At 41.3% G+C, this 19,366-nt stretch overlaps 1 protein-coding gene across 5 annotated transcripts in view; it reads right to left on the bottom strand.

The window, feature by feature from the left end:
* The window catches only part of cep112 (centrosomal protein 112), a 123,391-nt gene that overhangs the window by 11,146 nt on the left and 92,879 nt on the right, over positions 1 to 19,366 (bottom strand). For 2 of the 5 annotated variants that reach the window (XM_061712728.1, XM_061712730.1), the window contains 2 exons: positions 19,255 to 19,317; positions 13,645 to 13,794 (listed from right to left, as the gene is read on the bottom strand). In XM_061712728.1, coding sequence (XP_061568712.1) covers positions 13,645 to 13,794; positions 19,255 to 19,317 — 213 coding nt within the window. Of the gene's footprint in view, positions 1 to 13,644; positions 13,795 to 19,254; positions 19,318 to 19,366 lie in introns of those variants that run through there. The other 3 variants (XR_009770757.1, XM_061712729.1, XM_061712731.1) reach the window with 2 other exon arrangements.

Below are 19,366 nucleotides of genomic sequence, written 5' to 3'. Positions count from 1 at the left end.
AGAGGGAGCCTTTCTCCGACAGGGACTCAGTGAACTTTCAAAGCTTTTAGTAAAATCTTCTTTCATTTCCTCTGAGAGAAATAGCAGACACATGCTGGCATGTATCCCATTACATGTGATGATCAAATGTCCCTACCACTGAAGAAATACATCTATCTAAATCTCATTTTCAATGATTCAGGCAAGACAGGGAAAAAACGTGTGCGTCTGTGGAGCGGTTCCTTTCTTCTCTGCTTGATGGTGAGGCGCAGTTCCTGCGTACGACACGGAACCAGATGTTTTCAGAGCACATGTGGACACCTCATCTTTGATTAGTCTGTATGAAAAACAGAGGAGTGACATGTGCATACGTGTAGGCGCGCTAACGCACACATTTCCTTCAAGAGTGTGGGGCTCTGGCTAGTATCAGCACCCACAGTGTCCCTGCCCTCCCAGCGGAGCCACGTGAGAGGGCCAGCAGGTGTCGGCCTGTTGAAGGAAACAGTCCAGGTGATAGGCAGGACCACCTGATCTACCACCAGCTGCACGGACAGAAATTGCGATGGCTACAAAAGCTTTTGGAGCTGGGTTGAACTGAAAAGAAAGGAAAAGAACCCAGACTGAAAAAAAGACTCTCTTTCCTCTTTTTTATTCTCTCACTAACTTAATATATGTATAATGAGGAAAATAATGTATTATTTTCTTTTTTAAACTTTAAGACATTTGGATTGGGTCACAATTGTGTGCGTTTTGGAACCAGTTCAGATTTAGGATATGTAATTCACGTGCGTCACACCCACAGATAAAGGTTCTGTCTGATCAGTGGGAGTTCTGCAGTGTTCTGACATAAACATCACGAGGACTATATTCATTCAAAAGCGTGCTGAGGCCAGTTTTACATCTTCAGCATGAAAGGCAGCCTGGCAATCCCGGTAATCGGGGCATTTCTTCGCCAGTCAGGACCCCAACGTGGCCCACGTCTCCATCCAGTCTCACTCCCTTGCTTTCGATTTCATCATTTCTTTCTGTTTATTGGTAAATAAAAGGCTGAATTACACTGGAAAAGCATCATCAGTGGAGCCGACACGGTTCACAGAATGTAGTGAAGGTACGAGTGTTTTCTTTTGGATTTTTTTAAACTCATCTATGGTCTAAGTATAAAGGGAGTTACAGAAAACGCTTCGATAGTCTTGGCTAGTCTTTTGAGGCAAGATTCTGACTGGCCATCATGGAAAGAAATTGATGAGCAGTTTGTTTGAACACATGAAAGGATCAAACGATTGTAAGACAAAGCGTATGTCAGTGAGGAACACGTGTGTATTATTTATGAGGTTATGCGCTTCTTATACAGAAGACTGCAAAATTACTTGCATGATATGTGAAGATGACAAACCCTGAGAACCCCCCCCCCCCGAATCCTGAACCCACATCTGATTTCCCGCACTGTGACACAGCAGTTTTGGACTGCTTCTTCTGGGAACTACAGCTAAAAAGAGAGCCTGACTGGTGATATGTGCTTTCTTGTGGCTTTGACATGCGATGTACTCAAAACACGTCTGAGGGCAGAAGTTCAACGCTTGTCACTTTATTAGTGGAATCACAAGGGATGATTCTGCTGATGAACAGGAGCGCTTTGTGAGTCAGAGAAGGGATTTGAAGTTACTTAGTCACTACAGCTGTCAGACAGCACGGATGGATTGCATTACACAGTTCAAGACACTTATAATTAACCAGATCTAGACAAAGATATGGTTTTGTATTTAGAAAGATATATAGATGCTAAAACCCCTAAAAAATAAGTTTGTGATGTGAACACCTACATTGTTTTCCTAATGCAGCTGCTACCCCAGAACTAGGGCTGTGCGATTAATCGATTTTAAATCTAAATCGGATTTATTAATCAAAATCGATGTTAAAAAAGGAAAATCGGAAAATCGATTTTCCTTTTTTGCAGCTGGCTGCATTACAGACAGAGCTTTGTTTGGTCAAGAAAATTGTAAATGTTGTCACTTTACTAAACTCAAGGAGGATTTACGGTATCTTTCAATTGCACTTCATTCCCAATAGGGAAATGTGTTTGCTATTTTTCTTTAAGAATAAAGATAAAATATTTGAAACAATTTATTCCATTGTCTTTTGTAGTTTTAGCAAAAAAAATCGAAATCGAAAATCGAGTTTTCAGAGAAAAAAAATCGGGATTTTATTTTTGTCCAAAATCGCCCAGCCCTACCCAGAACTGAGGCAAACATCTCAAAAGTCAATGCATTTTAGAATTTATGTAGCTACTAATAACAGTAGTTTTTCAAAATATGTGTAGGGCAACCAGGAATGTTATTTCCAGGCCGAGAGTAAGGGGCTGCCTGAAGTGGAGCAGTTTAGGCACCTTGGGGTCTTGTTCATAAGTGAGGGAAGAATGGAATAGGAGATTGACAGGTGGGTTGGTATGGCAACCAGTATGTTGGGTTAAAGAGGGAGCTGAGCCAAAAGACAAGGCTCTATGTTTACCGTCTTCATATATCTAGATCCCCATCTCCACCTATGGCCATGGACTGGTTGCTAAGAAAGAATGAGATCATGGATACCAGGCTGAAATGAGTTTTCTCCTCAAGATATCTGGATTCCTCCTTAGAAATAGGATGACAAGTAGGAATGGGTGATATTTTACCGTTCACGATAAACCGTCAAAAAAATTCCTCACAATAAGAATTTGTCATCTCGCGGTAAAAATGATAAATTCCTGTTGATGATGTTTTTGCGTAAAGCTGATTTATGGTTCTGCGTTAAATCCATGCACAACGTACGTGAAGGAAGGAAGGAAGGAAGGAAGGAAGGAAGGAAGGAAGGAAGGAAGGAAGGAAGGAAGGAAGGAAGGAAGGAAGGAAGGAAGGAAGGAAGGAAGGAAGGAAGGAAGGAAGGGATGGAGGCAGGGAGGGAGGAAGGAAGGAAGGAAAGGGGAGAAGGAAGGGAGAAAACAAGGAAAGAAGGAAGAAAGGGAAAAAAGGAAGGAAGGAAGGAAATGAGCCTGAAAGAACGAACGAACGAACGAACGAACGAACGAACGAACGAACGAACGAACGAACGAACGAACGAACGAACGAACGAACGAACGAACGAACGAACGAACGAACGAACGAACGAACGAAAGAAAGAAAGAAAGAAAGAAAGAAATGAGCCAGAAAGAAAGAAATGTAATTTTTATCGTTATCGGGATAAATGCCAGAAATTATCGTGATGCATTTTTTAGTCCATACCGCCCATCCCTAATGACAAGTTCCATCATTTGGGAGGGACTCAGCGTCGCTCCAGCTTCTCCTCCACGTCGAGAGGAGTCAGCTGAGGTGGTATAGGGATGGTGGGGATGCCCGCTCTGAAAGTGTTTAGGTCATGACCAACCAGAAAGAGGCCACAAGGCAGGCCCCGGGCATGTTGGAGAGATTGTATCTCTTTCGTTTTCTCATTTTTGTTTGGGTTGTTATTGGTGTTGATCATAGCTGATAAGATAACTGTATTGTAAAATACTTGAACTCAAGTGAGTCACAGTAATCTCAGTTTTCCAGTGTTTTGTCACATGTGCATCCACTTACACACAGATCTCACAGGTGAAATCCCTTCAACAGGTCACTGCAAGGTAAAGAAGTTTAATCTTCACTTTCGACAAACTAATACATGTGTGAAGACGCATGACTGGTTATGTGTGGGAGATCCAGCTGAACTGTCTCCTGATTCCCAGGGCGATATTGTATTTATCAGCCATGCAGTAGAGTGATTGAGAACAGGCCAGGAAGAGAGGAAAATTGATTTCCTCTCTTCCTGGCCCGAAAACCAGAGAGATGCAGGGCAGAGGTGTGACAGGAAGCGAAGAGGAACAGAAAGCATGACCGAGAAAGGTGTATGAAAGGGAAAATGCCGTCACAGATTGCAAAACAAAAAGCCAGAGAAGACGATGAGACATGTGAATGAAATATGACCATATCAGAAGAAGGGAGAGAAAAGAGGAAGTTCAGAAAGGTGAGAGTAGGAAACAGCAAGATACTGAGGAGGAGGAGGAGGGAGACAGAGGAGAAAAACACATGGCTGGGGTGAAAAGACGGGGCAGTGGAGCACCTTGGCCTTGCAGCCGGCAGGCCTGCAGGCCTCTCTCACCTCTCCATCAGCAATGTGTCTCTGCCTTTCATTTCAAACGGTGCCTCAAAGGAACAGAGAGGCACGCATGCACACAAGCACCGACAAACACACCGCTCCGAGCGATCCGTGCAGGTATAGGCATGCATTAATATTAACAGCAAAAGTTCTTAAAATGTGAGCGCTCTGCTCAGTCAAATGAGTGTGCAGTTATTGTATCGTAAGCACACACCGGCACATACACACGTATGCGAGCAGCGCCTGAGTCATCCTTTCCTGGGTGGTCCTCCTGCGCAGATAAAGCAAGCATGTTTCCCTAGGGTGAAGTAAAAGCAACAGAGGGCAAGGGAAAAAAAAGCAGAGAAGAAAGAAGGGAGGGAATGGTGGGAGGAGGAAAACAGGCCAGGGGCCTCTTTAAACTTGGTGTTTTGTTAGGAGCTGAGCTGCTCTTCAAGTGTGGCGGGGGCCTTCTATTTGCAGCATGCTGTCAGAAGTTTCTCCCAAAGTCTGGATTAAAGAGATCCTCTAATGACACTGAGGCTGGACGACTTCAGACAGCAGCAAAAACCTCACGCTGCACCGCCTCCAGCCAAGGACACACAAATGTACACATACACGCAGACAAGCAACGGGTAAGAACAGATGCATACGCGAGGAGCACAAAGCAAACAGACATTCATAAGCTAAGACATGGCATGCGGACTGCGCCCCCACACACACCATGTTTAGCAGAACAAGGCGGCGTGTGTATGTATGACTACTGATCTAATAGTAAATAATAAAAGAGGTGGATGGTCAGGGAGGTGAGCGAAGCCCGTCTTTTATCTGCACTTCTATCAAAGGATTCTGGGAACGGTGAAGAAGAGAGAGGCTGCGGGAGGACGTGGAGGTGGAGGAGGAGGAGAGAGGGCTCTCTCCTGAGGTGTTGGAGAAGAGAAACTTCTGCTTTTTCTCCGCCGCCTTGTGTTGTCTGTCAGTGCGTAGGAATAAAAAGGTGTTGTTTAGCGAGTCGAGCAGGACAGCACCCCTGAACGATAACACTGATGCTGGTGTGAACTGACTGGCTTTCACTGCTTTGATGCTTTTCAGCACTTTTCCCAGAGTTGATTTAGAAGAAGAAGAAGAAGAAGAAGAAGTGGGGAGGTGGTGACTGGAGCAGCTGTGGAGTGCTCTCTTGAACGGCAAATTGAACAGTTAGCTCGTCTCCTGCGATGCACGCACACACACACACGCAAACACGTTGGCACAGTTACGGAGGCGTCTTTCCGAGCTCTGATGAAAATAGTAAAACAATTGCTGCGCTAATGAAGACATGTTGCAACCGAGTTATGCCCACAGGGGGAACACAATGTTCTCCATCTTTCCGTCTCAGTCTCTTTCAGTCGCTGTGAGCTACGATAGAAAGAGAATAGGAAACAACTCCAAAATATGTGCCATATGCCTGCCGTATTCCTGTTTGTTAGTGTGGGCACTTATAAATCTATTCTGTTTATCAAATGATATATCAGCTAATGAACATTAAGTTCAGCACAAGATGCAAATGGAAGTGCATTCTAGAAACTCTCGACAACACTGTGTAAAAGTCAAATTACTTTTTTGAGTTTCAGATCGAACATTCAAGTTCTTCCCAGACAAAACAGCAGTAGTTAAAGGTAGATGATTATCTATATTTATCTATATTTTCTCAAATATGCAGAAGTGGGTCTATTGCCTTGTTGACTGGCAGACAGAGCGGGAAATTGCAAATTACAGTAACTTCACTGCAGTATGAATATGGAATTGCAACTTATGAGGCCAAAACTGTAAAGAATTGTTTTCCAGAATAAATGTAGAGGTAAATAACACTGTAAATATCAACTATAACAACAAGATAAACTGCAGATTTTAGTGTTTTCATACCCTAAAGATCAGCAAGCTAACTATATATGGGATTTCTAAAACACAGGAGGTCAAGGCGAGGATGCAACAAGTTACAGGACCATCATGGTTTCTCTGAGCGAAATATTCGGCCTGTGGTTTGCTGAGTAGTTTCCGTTTGTTGTCTGCCAGTGGAGTATGGTCTCTGTGAGCTTTTCTACTTCCCACGTTCCCTTGCAGCATCCTGAGATGCTATCTTTCTGTTATTTTCAGCCCCTCTGATATGTGGATCAAACGCTGCCCACAGCCGGAAAAGTCACCAATCAGCCAGCACAATGCACACGTGTGGAACTCCACGCACATGCAAACACGTATAGGGATCTTCAAGCTGATGGCTGTTTTGCATAGCACATACAGTAAAGAGAGTCAGTAGCAGAGCACGAGCTTTGCCTTCACATATACATGCAAGATTAGATATATCCAGCCAACAAAGATGTTAATGTTGAGGGCAGAACTGACTGAAAAAAGCAGAGATTTGATTGTAAAAGCACAATAACAATGTAATAGGCAGGACTAGGGGTGGGCAAAAATATCGATATGGCAATATATCGCGATACTTTTCCAGCCGATTCAATATCGATATTAAAAATTTGAATATCGATTTTTTTTTATTTATTTATTTTTTTAAATATTTTTTATCCCCGATTTTTTTCCCATTATATCACCCAGTGCTCCTACCTAAGTGACAGTCCTGGGCATTGCCACTCTCTACCAACCCTGGGAGGGCCCTGCACTGAGCTCAGGTTTTATTTCACGTTTTATTTCATTTTATAATTTATTTTTTATATAGCACAATTGCCTGTCCTTAAAAAATGAAAAATAATGGACACAGGTTTATTTATTTATGGATTTATATCTATACTGACTGATCACTGTGCCTGTCCTTGGTTTTAGTACCCATCTTTCTTGTGTTTATTATCATTTGCCACATAATTAAAGCAACCTCATACTAAATTTAATGTTAATTTCCTATGATGTAAATAATATGAAAAACATATACAAATAAGTTGTAACTTTAGCTTGTATAGTTATAATAAAACATTGTTTTGACTCAGTTTGTCCCATGAATTGTCACTATAATCTGATGAACGTGCAACTTGGATTTTAAGATCCATCACTATCATCTGATGTACATATATACAACTTGGATTTTAAGATGTGTAATGCATTTTTAAATTTTTCGGTGAACTATGTAGAATATAATAATCGGGATATCGCATAATCGGGATATCGCAATGTGTATCGTATCGTGGCTCAAGTATCGTGATGCGTATCGTATCGTGAGGTCCTTCCCAATACCCACCCCTAGGCAGGACTACGTTGCTTAAGGTGTCTGTGTTACACATTGTGGGGTGCATTTGTTTCCATGATACACAAAAATACGCTATAGCAGCTTCACTGATTGGAATGATAAAAATCTTACTGCACCCTTAAATACAAATGAACCTCCTCAAAGTGCTGTTCATTGCACACAATCAAAATAAGAAGAAAATGACGGAAATACAGATGGTTGACAAACTTCAGTAAACAAATGCTCAACTCAAGGTTGACACAAAGAACTTGAATGTGTTGAAGGACGTAGATGGGCACAAGAACAGAGGAGAAAAGCACACTAGACGTTTGAAGCAGCTTTTTGCCTCTGCAGCAGAGTATCCAGCACACCTGCTCTTGATCCACTGCTGCCATTTGTTCCCACAGGCAAAGTCATCCTTTCAACCCCCTCAGAAACTAATGCATATATAACTACAGACAAACTGGCCGCTCCGACGTGTCTTTATGAATGTGTGCAAGCTTGTTTATTATTATGCATGCACGAAAAAAAGCCTAGCACCTACAGGGTAGGGACGGTGTCAACTGAGAATATGACCAAGAATACGACGTCTGGTGCAGAAAGAACAGCACGGCTCAAATATTCACTCTCATCCACAAACATTGTGAGATGATGGCCACTGTTGCATAATGTAACGTGTCTGCCATCAGTTCACCTGGAGGACACGACAACAGAACTTTCTCATTGACTTGTAGTAGAAGCTGCTGCTGGATGTGCCTGAATCAAAGGTGCGTATGTCGGTGTAAGTTAGTGAACGTACCAAAAAAAAAAAAAGGGGGCAGTAACCCAAAGGTAAGCTGGGTGAGGGAACAGCACTGACGAAGACTCGCTGAGGACAAAATGGGAGAAGTTGCATGTAGGGCCCACATTCAAGAGGTTATGGGTGTGTGTGTGTGACTTTCTGCGTGTGTACGCATGGCAACATTCGGCAGGCAGAGCGACAGGAAGCACTGCTGTGGGGAGCAGGAACAGCGGTGCTGATCAAAGCCCATGCGGGTGACACTATGGGCGGAGTGCCATTGTTTATTCACCAGCCACCTCTCCCTTTTGGCAGGGTGAGGTAAGCATGTGTGCTTGTGGATGTGTGTGTGGAAACAGAGTTGGAGATGGAAAGAGTTTGAAGATACAGAGCTGGAAAGAAAGGATTTGTGAGAGAGAAGACTCGAGGCCTGTGTGTGTATGTGCACGGCGTTCTCTTGGCAGGCTAATGTGGGCTTCGGTTCTGTCAGATTTGGCAGCTGCATATTTCAGGTAAGTGTGTATGCATACTCATACATATGGTCTTACACACACTTGGCTGTGAGAACATCCACACACACACACACACACACACATATTGTGTGTTCAAGTAATCCAAAAAGTCTTGTTACTAAACTTTGACCTCAAATCCATGTTTATCATCAAAGGAATAACAAATGAAGACACCTGACAATGAAACCACATGTAAAGAAACATGGATGACATTGGGAAGAGGGTAATCTTACAACACAAACACTGGCTACGTCCCAATGTGCCACTGCGGCCTTTAGCATCCCCATCATTCAAGATGAATAAATTAACCGGATAAACGTCCACAGCACTTTGATACCGACCTGTACATTAAAACTCTGGCCACTTGTCCAAATAGTTCTGAAATTACTTAAGATTGCGGACAACCAAAATGTCAACTACCGGGCAAAATGGAATCCTTTTTTGTTTATTTTTAGGGATTTTCTGCAAAATATGATGCAAAATTCTGTTTTCATGCATTAAGTGAAGAAAAGAAGCTGTCTTTCAGACATTAATTCTGGCGCTGCTGCTGACGCTGCCTGTCCACAAGTCTGCTGGTCCTTGAATGACAGAACGCTCTGCAATGGAGCAAAAAAGTTGATATGCTAGTTGTCTTCTAGTGATATTCTCATATTTCTTTTCTCCTTTTTTGTGGGCTCACCTGCAATACTTCAGCTCCTGAGTAGCCTAGCTGTTGTAAACTAAACTCCGACAGTGTGCACAAAGCTTGGGGGATAATTGGCAGATCTTGTCACAGGTGGACCGGAGCTGGCAGCTTTGACAGCAGGAGAGACACCTGATTTGATTTGAGATGCAGATGGAAAGGCTATAAAAATATTTGAAAATGCCTGTTTTTACAAGTTTGGTGTCTCGACTGGACTTTCTATGTATTTTAAACATTTTAGGGACTTTACAAAATTTTGTCTGTTCCTACAACTCAACTTATTGATTTTTTTTTAATTGAGAAGAAATTATATACAAAGACAGACAAGTGCTCCAATATAAATGTATGATAAAAATAGATAAAGAATTACAATAAACTAAGATTGTTATTACTTTCAGTAAACTTAACAGAAGTAGGGAGAATCGTGCATAAATAAATGAATTAAAAAAACATGAAAAAAAAGTAAATTAAAAAATGTAAAAAAAAATAATTACAATGTAAATACAGTATTTTACACTCATATCTATGGATGTGTTACTTTGTTTGGTGTCAATTAGTTTAAGGGATTTTATGTACTGTACTCTCTAAACTCGTGTAAGACACATTTAAAGTTGGGCGGAGTTTTGGAGTATTTGCATTTGTGTATGTGGTATTTGCCATACAAAATGAATAGGTTTGTAATAAAGGACATGTCATTTTCTCCATGGACAAAATACAATATAACACATCTACAGTCACTCAACTTATTCAGAATCAGAATCAGAATACTTTATTGTCAGTGTACCTGGGTACTGTGAGATTTGAAGCAGCATCACCTCTCCAGTGCAAGACAAATAGCAGTAGTGCAAACAATAAGAAATAAAAAGCAATAAGAAATATAAGAAATATTAAAAAATATAAAAAAGGTTAAGGTGCATTTGAATTGTTTTTTTTTTATTTTTTTTTACAGATGACAGTATATATATGTAGGAATATTGCACAGAGTCCGGGAGAAGTATTGCACAGTTAAAAAAGACAGTAACGAGGATAATTTACAAGTTGTTCAGGGGGATTATGGCTTATTGAAATGAGAGTCCACAAATTCAGCTGGTGGTGTCACAGTGGCACCTTCCACTTCTTAGATATAGTCCACGGTAGGGAGTAAGCCAGATATCACAAGTCGAGTAAATGATGTTAGCAATGACTACGTTCTTTTAGCAGCTCTGTAAACAATGAATCAACACTGACAGAACCAGGATCTTCTGTGGAATGCAGCCATTATTAAAACACCTGTGTTTCCTGCTCTGACGTATCAAAGTCAATCTGAGAAAACTTCAATTTAAAGAAAATTAGTGATTTCAATATATAGCACAAAAGTATTTAAGACTGTACTGCTATTTTGATTTTATTGTTTCTTACATGCTTTTTATTATATGTTCCTGCTTTAAAATGATGATTTCTGGTTTATTGTTGTTTGATTGTAAAGCACTTTGTTGTTCTTAAATGTGCTATATAAATAAATTTGACCTTGACCTCATCAATGAGTCTGCTCAGGGAAGCCTGTATTTAAAACACTTTAGGCGAAAGTGAGACCAGAGACGCAAAGCCACGTTTGCAGCGGCGTGTCAAGCATGCATACATACTGTACATGCTGGAGCATGTGCCTGCAGACACACTATACACTGCCAGCCACACCGCACAAATATCCGCCTGCACCCAAACATCATATGTACAAAAATATAAATGCAGATAATGAGCAGACTTAACTGTACTACCGCCGTTCTAAAATAAGACTTTATGAGACACAAAGGTCTCTGCAGCTAACACCCACATTTAAGAGGTTCCAGTACAGTACAGCAACAGAGGAATCTAAATTCCGGCTAGAAATGGCAGAATGGGGCTGGCAAGGAAAATAGGGACATCTGATCCGGTGCAGCGTGCATTCAGAACAACTGTTTTGGGATTATCTCGATTCAAATGCGCGGCTAACTTTGATGTTATTTTCTTCCCCTCCCATTGTCTGAAGCCCCTCGCTCTCTCCATAATCCAAGTCCTTTGAAGTAAGCAGCATGGAAACAATGTCAGCAGGCGACGCACTCCCTCCGACGGCCCACTGACAGCTCTCCGCCGGTCCTTTCTTTTCTCTCTTTCTCACACTTCTTCCATCCTTTCTTTGCCTCCGCTCTTCTCCCCATTCAGTTTGTCATCTCATCCTTTTCTTCTGCCTCTTCTCAAAAGTTTACATCGTTTTTTTTTTTCCAATAGTTCCTGTCTGACCAGCATCCCCCTCCCCTCCCCCATTAACTTTCCACTCCTCCCCCATGTCAGGCCTTTAATATGCAACACAACCATTAATTGGAGTCTCATTAGCGGGTGGTTAGTACAGAGGGGATCATAATAATGAGGACACAGATAATACAAACAGAAAGCTGTTGTCGGCTCCCGACACAGATGCCGGGCGCTGCGTCTTGTAAACGCCTACAACGGGGAAAACAGCATTTATGTGTTGTGTCAGGCAGCAAAGTTACTGTGCGAGTTTAGTGGAGCTCGTCTGGCAAAAGTAGGGCTTGAGTCCTTATAGTGTACCATAACATAGGGGATGAGGCTTTCATGGAAATGATAATAAATTACATACAAGTCCAAGTAAACGAATATTTGCTCTGTAACTCAATCAGAGAACATTGTTTCCTATATTTGATTTTCACTTTAGTCATCAAGGACGGCATGTGTATCATGCATGTAACCACCATCTCAAATGTAATGCAGAACAAAACTAAAAAGCTCATTAAACAAATTGCTCCTGACTCCTGAGTATCAAGTGACACTTTAGTAAATAAAAGTCAGAGGCTCATTTTCTACTTTGCCAGTGTTGTAACGTGTCACATAGTCCCTTTAAAGTGAGTGCCTGAGGCTGTATTCATAATAATGTTAAAGTTAGGTTAGGGGAAATGTGTCATTTTACGAATGAGTGGAAGAGAAATTTCTGAAAGAGTGGGTACTGTAAGATAAAGTTGCATCAGACCTGGCTGGCTAAGAACAACATTTTCCTGATGGATTTGGCCTGAATGGACCGCCGCTGTCTGTAGCTGTTATTTGTGAATGCATAACAACAGTAAGATGTTTCAGTGTGGCAGGGAAGCCACAAGCCGTTTCACTGCATGTTGGATGTCCAGGGAAAAAAAAGCCAAGATCAGGCAAGGTGGGCCTGGGCTACCAGGGCCTGGAAGGAGAGGAGACGTGCGTGGAGACTCACAGACCTGCCTCTTTTCTATATGAGGCAGCTGCAGCCGCAAACAGACAAAGTTGTGTTTGGAAACACGTCCTGATCCCAGACACAACAAGTCTTTATTTAGTGAGCCACACCCAACCAACTGCCACTGCAACTGTGTTCCAGTCTGGTTCAGGCACAATGAAAGATCCTCTGACTCCAAAATACTTCATGGAGGTGAGTGAAATTTTAAAGTTTTTAATAAGCACAGCCATAGTATTACCAAAATAATACCATGGCTGCGCTTTTTAAAAGCAGTCAAAGTGAACAACATTTTCTAAGAAGATAAGAAGTAAAAAGGTAAAGAATGAAGTCTGGGTTTAAAGTTCAACTGTAAAAGAAGATGAGAGTAATGTTGAAGAGCAGCTCCGACTGAAGTCGTAAAGGTGCAGCAGACGGATTTATAGGGTTCAGCCAGACACTGAGCAAGCTCGCCACTTAAAGACACTATAGAGGTTGTAACTAGCCATTAAAATGGCAAAGCACACGCATACACACAGTGGCTGGGCTTTAGCAAAGGAAAAAGCAACCCGTGTCTACTCTATGAAAGTCAAAGCCGGACAAGGCTTTTGTAGGAGACAAAATTTACTGGCATAACCCACTTCCCACCATTTGGTACGTCTGATGACAAGACACAAGACCACCAGCAGCAACGCTCAGGTTACTTACAGCATTAAGTTAGATTTTAAAAGGGTCTGTTTGCAAAATGTTCAGTTTGATCCAACTTTAGTGAAGATTATGAGATTGCCTTTGCTCAGAATTGCCTACTTTACAGTGTATAAATCAATATGTGATTCTGATTCACTGGGATGCCTTGTGACACTTTTTAAAAATGCATAAAGGGAGAATTGAAATCAACTTGATGTGGACAAAACTAAGCAAACCTTAATGTCTGTCTATCTTTCTGTCTTTGTTTTATTTATTTTTAAATCATATTAATACTTTACTGTGGTTCCTGGGAGGCCAGATGATCAAGTCATTCATAAACAATCTGTAGTGAAACAGCATTTTGCAACAGCCTGCTATCATTATTTCCTTTGTATAACATGAATAACATTATTTTATAAGCAATATTTACAGATGTAAATACAGTAAATACTAGGTATGAACACGGACCTTGCTGCTCTGGTCAGCATGGTGGGTGATCGTCCTTCTTTCCTCATCCCAACGAGTGTTGGCCTCCTCCAGCTGCTTCTCCATCGCCTGCTGCGAACGAACAGCCTCCTCCTTTGAGTCACATATTGATGTCTGTAGCCCAGCGATAAGCTATGGAGGAGAAAAGGAGAGAAATTTCAAGAATTTATCTGTTGTATAGTGTGACCGATTTCACTACGAGGAGGCAGATGAGTAGCTTGTACTGGTGAGTAAACAGGAAGACATCCAAGAATACTGATAAATGGTCAAACTTGTTCAGTAGATAATTAACATCTGAAGAGAGAAAACATGTTATTAGAAGCAATCAGAGAAATATCAAATAACACAATGTTTGTCTGATCTGCTTCCCTTCAATGGTCTCAAAAAATAACTTGTTGGAGATGGAAAACATATTTTGCTTTTGAAATGGATCTGGTATGGAAATAACAATGGCCTTGAAACGCTGCTGTCCCCGGAGTCTCACTTCTCATGTCCTTTTTGAGATGAGACAGAGGACGCGAAGAAGACAGCCAGAGGAAACGAAGAGGGAGTTAAAAAACATAGGACAGAGAGAAAGAGAGAGAAAAAAAAACGTTTCTTTTAGAAGAGCATAGCGTCTTTGTGTTGGTGAACCTGCGGTACACGCAAACATAAAAAGGACGTGCCATGGCTTTGAAAACCTCCGGTCAAAATTAACATTCTGTTTAAGCCACTGAGAGAGGCTGAACAAAGATGAGAGTGAATAAAGACAGAGGGATGGGATGGGGAGAAAGAGGTGGGGGTGTCGAGGGGGGGACAGTTCTGTTGCTAGCTTTGGTCTAGACACATAATTGTTTGCCATGTTCACACTCCGGAGGACTAAACCTGCTGGAATCTTCACACTGTGGGAGACTGCGAGTTAAAGCGCTGCCGTTTGACCACATATAAAAGGACACGCAGACAGTCGGGGGCATTAGACTTATTTTGTAGGTGGGACAGTCATATAAACGTAATCTTGTTATGAGAACCGACAATTCAGGGCACCATATCTATAAATCACAGGCATCCAATATATCTATATTTAAAAAATGATGAGATGCCAATTTCTTCCCTTGCCAGCATCTCTGTTTAGCCAACATGGCATCCTTGTGAACCCGGGAATTAAAAGACAGAGAGAAATGAGCAGTTTTGGTGTTTATTCACCCGTATGCACGCAGGGAGGTGGATAACTAAAGTCGTGCAACGATGTGTAGAACACGGAAAGGGATGCCATATGATGATAAATGAAAAGAATATGTTTGAGTGAAAATGTGGTTGGCATTGTTGAATGATTCAAACAATAAATGTTTATAAAAGATGGAGCAATTACTTCAATTTCTATTTGTCCACTGAAATCTTGGGACTATGGATCCAAGATTACATACATACATACATACATACATACATACATACATACATACATACATACATACATACATACATACATACATACATACATACATACATACATACATACATACATACATACATACATACATACATACATACATACATACATACATACATACATACATACATACATACATACATACATACATATACATAATGATGTAATAATATAAAATATGTAATAGTCTGAATAGCCCATCCTAATTCTTTCATTCCTTTCCCCTTTGACATAATTATGTCTGGTTCTTTTGAAATTAACTTTGATCCAGGGCATTGGATACCATTGCACTGGGCTACACCCATTCAGAGCATCAATTTCAAATCAGGCAGAAACAAAGTATACCTTGGAGAGGCCAAACATAACAATAGGTTACAGAGAGTCACTAATTAACCTGGGCTGCCTGTTTTAAACCATTTATTGTTATTATTCTTCATTTATAATCTTTACAACTCCAAAGTAAGCAACAGCACATTGACCCTACATTTTACTTTCATTATAGCGAGATTAGATTCCAGAGAAATGCTTTTACATCTGTGAAGTGATACTGTGATTAACCAAAATCTAAAATTCACTCCAATAAGTCCTGAGAAATATATATTGTTAGTTTTAAATCAGTGTCTGCGGTTCGGTGTTGCCCAGGTGGAGAATCATGCAGCCTGAACATTGCAATGCTACATTTCGGTTTTAGAATATTAGAAAATACATCAGTAAGCATAAATACTAAAATAATTTGTGTTTGGTTATTACAGGCCTATAAGGTCACATAGAAACTCTATGAAACTTATAAACCAACATAATGATGAAATTAATTAGACATATTTGCATATGAACTTCAACCTCTCATGCATTGTGCGTGCCCTGGAAAACTCCCACCGCCTCCGACCTACTCCCATGTGGATGGTTAGAGATAAAGTAATGATCTCCCACAACTACCGCCCACCATGACCTGATCCTTAAGCAGGGAAAGGGAGCGCAGAAGAGCTCGGTTCACAGGTCACCCAGGAGGATCACTCACAGCTAGATGGTTAACACACACGATTGAATCTGAGAGACACTAATTAGGAGGGTCTGTGTGCATTCGTAAATAAGAGAGGCAGAGACAAAAGCAAAGAGGTAATGTGTGCAGGGTAGCGCTGTGTGTGTGCAGAGTAAGCATATACTATTTTGTGGCGCATCTCCAGTCCCTCCAGGATAATGTACGGCATGGTGCATTTTTAATTGGGCTATTAGCCATGCAGCTGAGCTCAAGAACGATGCCCCCTGTCAGACACGGAGGGGTTAACAACTGGGGTTAGCCTTTGAGGTTCACAGACCTCTTGTTTACGTTTGACTGAGTTGCCCCAAGGGGAAGTCAACAAGAACCTCTCGGCCCCACCTTTACCTTTTAAAACGAAGTCGACAATTACTCTTGAGTTAATCAGGCATTTCAATATGTTTGCACAAAACTACATATCTACGATGAAGGTGTTGAGCTGTGCACACTTGTTCAGACTTTCCTTTAAGGTCAGAGAGTGTTGTTTGTTAAACATGTGCCAGCTTTATGTCTTTAGCACAGAGGATTAATCACTTGTTGCCGGTCTGTTGTGGCACACTGCATCACCAAAGTGGGCAAACATTCCTGAACTTTTGCACACCATCCGACTGCTTTTGAAGTTGAGCATTGTGTAACCTAATAAGCTACCATTTTCAGACAACATCTGCTTGTCAACCTCGCTTTCAACTCTGAGCCTTTGCCAGCCAACCCAAAATTGTGTGTGGGGGGGGGGGTAAAGACAGGAAGAAAGAAAGAAAAACAACAAAACCCCTTCTTTAAATCCCCTCTTTGAGTAATAAAGGGCAATTACGGCCAATGATTGTAATATTTTCGCCTGCTACCTATCCCAGGAGAAAAGCTGTGAGGTGTTTTATGTTTTTAAGCTGTTGATGGAGCGCTACCTCAACTTCTTTGGACATTTTGCTGGATGGAAGAGTGTAAAAGGAAGTTACTTTTTTGTTTGTGGAGAAGAAAAGCCTCAGCGTTAAACGGGCTGAGGCGACATGTAGTAATGTTGAACACATGTCCCCCATCAGTGAGGCCACATGACACCATGACAGGAAGAAGAGAAATAGGTATGCTGATGGAGTGGTATTAGAAACTACTGAGCGATAAAGCAGAAGAGGGAAGTACTAGTATAAGTGAACAAATAGAGGGCGGATGTAGAGCAAGACAGAGGTTCTAAATGATACTTTGATGTCAAATGTAGTTCTTCTGTAAGACACTGCAGTGGCTTAGTAGTTTACAGCCTCTTTAGTCTTCATTGCAGTATACTTCAGGGTCGAGGAAGCTACCGCAATATCAAAGAGAACTGGGCTGCTTGTGTTAGTAAAGACATTGGACTTCTTTCACGAGATCTTTGTAAATCTTCGAGCAGATCGAAACATAAATCACCTCCTAGTCCAGACTCACGGATGCTGTGTAAAACCTGAATTTTCCAATAGAATGTGTGTACATTTCTGAATCCTGACTGATCGCAGGCCAACCTGCCATGAATTGAAGTGTAGCAAAGAAAAAAAACACTTCATCTGATTCTGTAAGTAGGCTGCGGGTGTGACAGGGACGAGCAAGGCCTAGAAAGAAGAGACTCATGCAGGCAGTTATCTTCTGTCCAACTAAGCATTCAGGAGGTGAAGTGAAATGGATATGATGCTGGATGCAAAAACAAAAACAGAACAAAAAAAAAACAACAACAAAGAAACAAAAAAATCCTTAACATCAGCTGAACTCGCTGCTGCAGACGACTGCATCGTCTCTATGATCAGAGAGACGTTTTTATCAGTAATCACATCAAAAAGAGTAGCATAAAGGTCAATTTGCAAAATCAATTTGCAGACAAAGGTAGCTGTCAATTTGTTGTTTTTTTTTCTTATGGCGAGGAAACATGTTTTGCAAATTACTTCCAAATATTTAAGTATTCAACCAGCACTGGCCAACTCCACCACGGACTGTGGAGTTGTTCAATATGTTGCTGCAGTGTCCATGCAGCTGCATCGGACGTGAATTGGTTTTCCAGACTGGTTCTCAGGTGCAGTAGGGATCTCTGGAGCGGGAAGGCCTTGTTTCATGGCCATGGTGTGCATGACACCGCAGTTCAGTTTTATTTTGCCCACCTTCTTTGGTCTGTAAAGCAGGGTGCTGCCCCTTGCATCCAAGCACAACAACCTCATCTTCATGACACCACTGGTCACTGCATGGGCGTCTACAGGTCAATATAATCAACCCTTTTGAAATTTTAGGAAACACAAAACTGAAGCTGACATATGCAATGTGCCCATTGACAAAGATTAAAGTGTGGTATATTACATTTTTTCTCATGCCTGACAAGAATTAGTTATATTTACGTGTGGTAGAGTAAACTTTGTCCATACCCAGAAAAAGTCTAGGAAATACATACATTTTCATGAATGCCAAATCTTGTAAATTTCACTGGGAACATCTTATGCACAAATTTGTCCTGCTTACATTTCATGAAGTAGGATTAACTGTGTATAGCAGAAGAAATGCTCTCTAAGAATTTATTTTATGAAGTCAACCAGGGGCCAGCAATGTTTTTTTTTTGTGTGCAATTAATGGCAAACATATACTCAAAATATTTACTTGTTGTTGTCACCAGTTTAGGATGCTGACTCAGATTGTTCTTACGAATCTTGTGAGAATCCAGCTACTTTGAAGGCTATGCTAAAATCTTGAAATATAAATTACTACTGGCGCAGAATGTAGTGATAGTTGAATGGTTATAGCAGCATAGGAATGTAACATGTGGCTTTCATATTTAAATCCATTGACGCTACAAAATACTACTCAATTATCAAAAGTAGATGCTCAAGCGGTTCTGCTGATGAAGATGGATCCAGAGAGGTAACAAGAAAGTTGGACTTCAGACATGGCTGATGTGTGGATTAATCTATTTGAAACATGCACCTGTGTATACACCCTCTTCTTCTGCTTAAGGGTTAAGCTACCGTTGGCTTCCTCTGAATCCAGGGTTAGGTCTGTTATCTGTGCTTCCCCACCTCCCCCCATCAGTGCATTGGGCCTGTTCTCTTACACAGTTGGATGGAAAGAGTAAAATGAAATGAAAGATATAGAGGAAAGGGCAGAAGAAAAAAAAAAGTCACCTGATTACCTGGGCAGACTTGGCAAGCTTCTGATTGTACTCCTTCTCAATCTGCTTCATCCTGCTGTTGGTCTGCAACAAGAAAGAAGAGGGGGGCTGTGAGAGAGAGATACGCAGACGG

The sequence above is a fragment of the Cololabis saira genome, chromosome 21 (genome assembly GCF_033807715.1).
Source record: "Cololabis saira isolate AMF1-May2022 chromosome 21, fColSai1.1, whole genome shotgun sequence".
NCBI classification, from domain to species: domain Eukaryota; kingdom Metazoa; phylum Chordata; class Actinopteri; order Beloniformes; family Belonidae; genus Cololabis; species Cololabis saira.
Note: the sequence above shows the minus strand (reverse complement) of the source record. Positions and strands in the feature narration are given on the sequence as shown.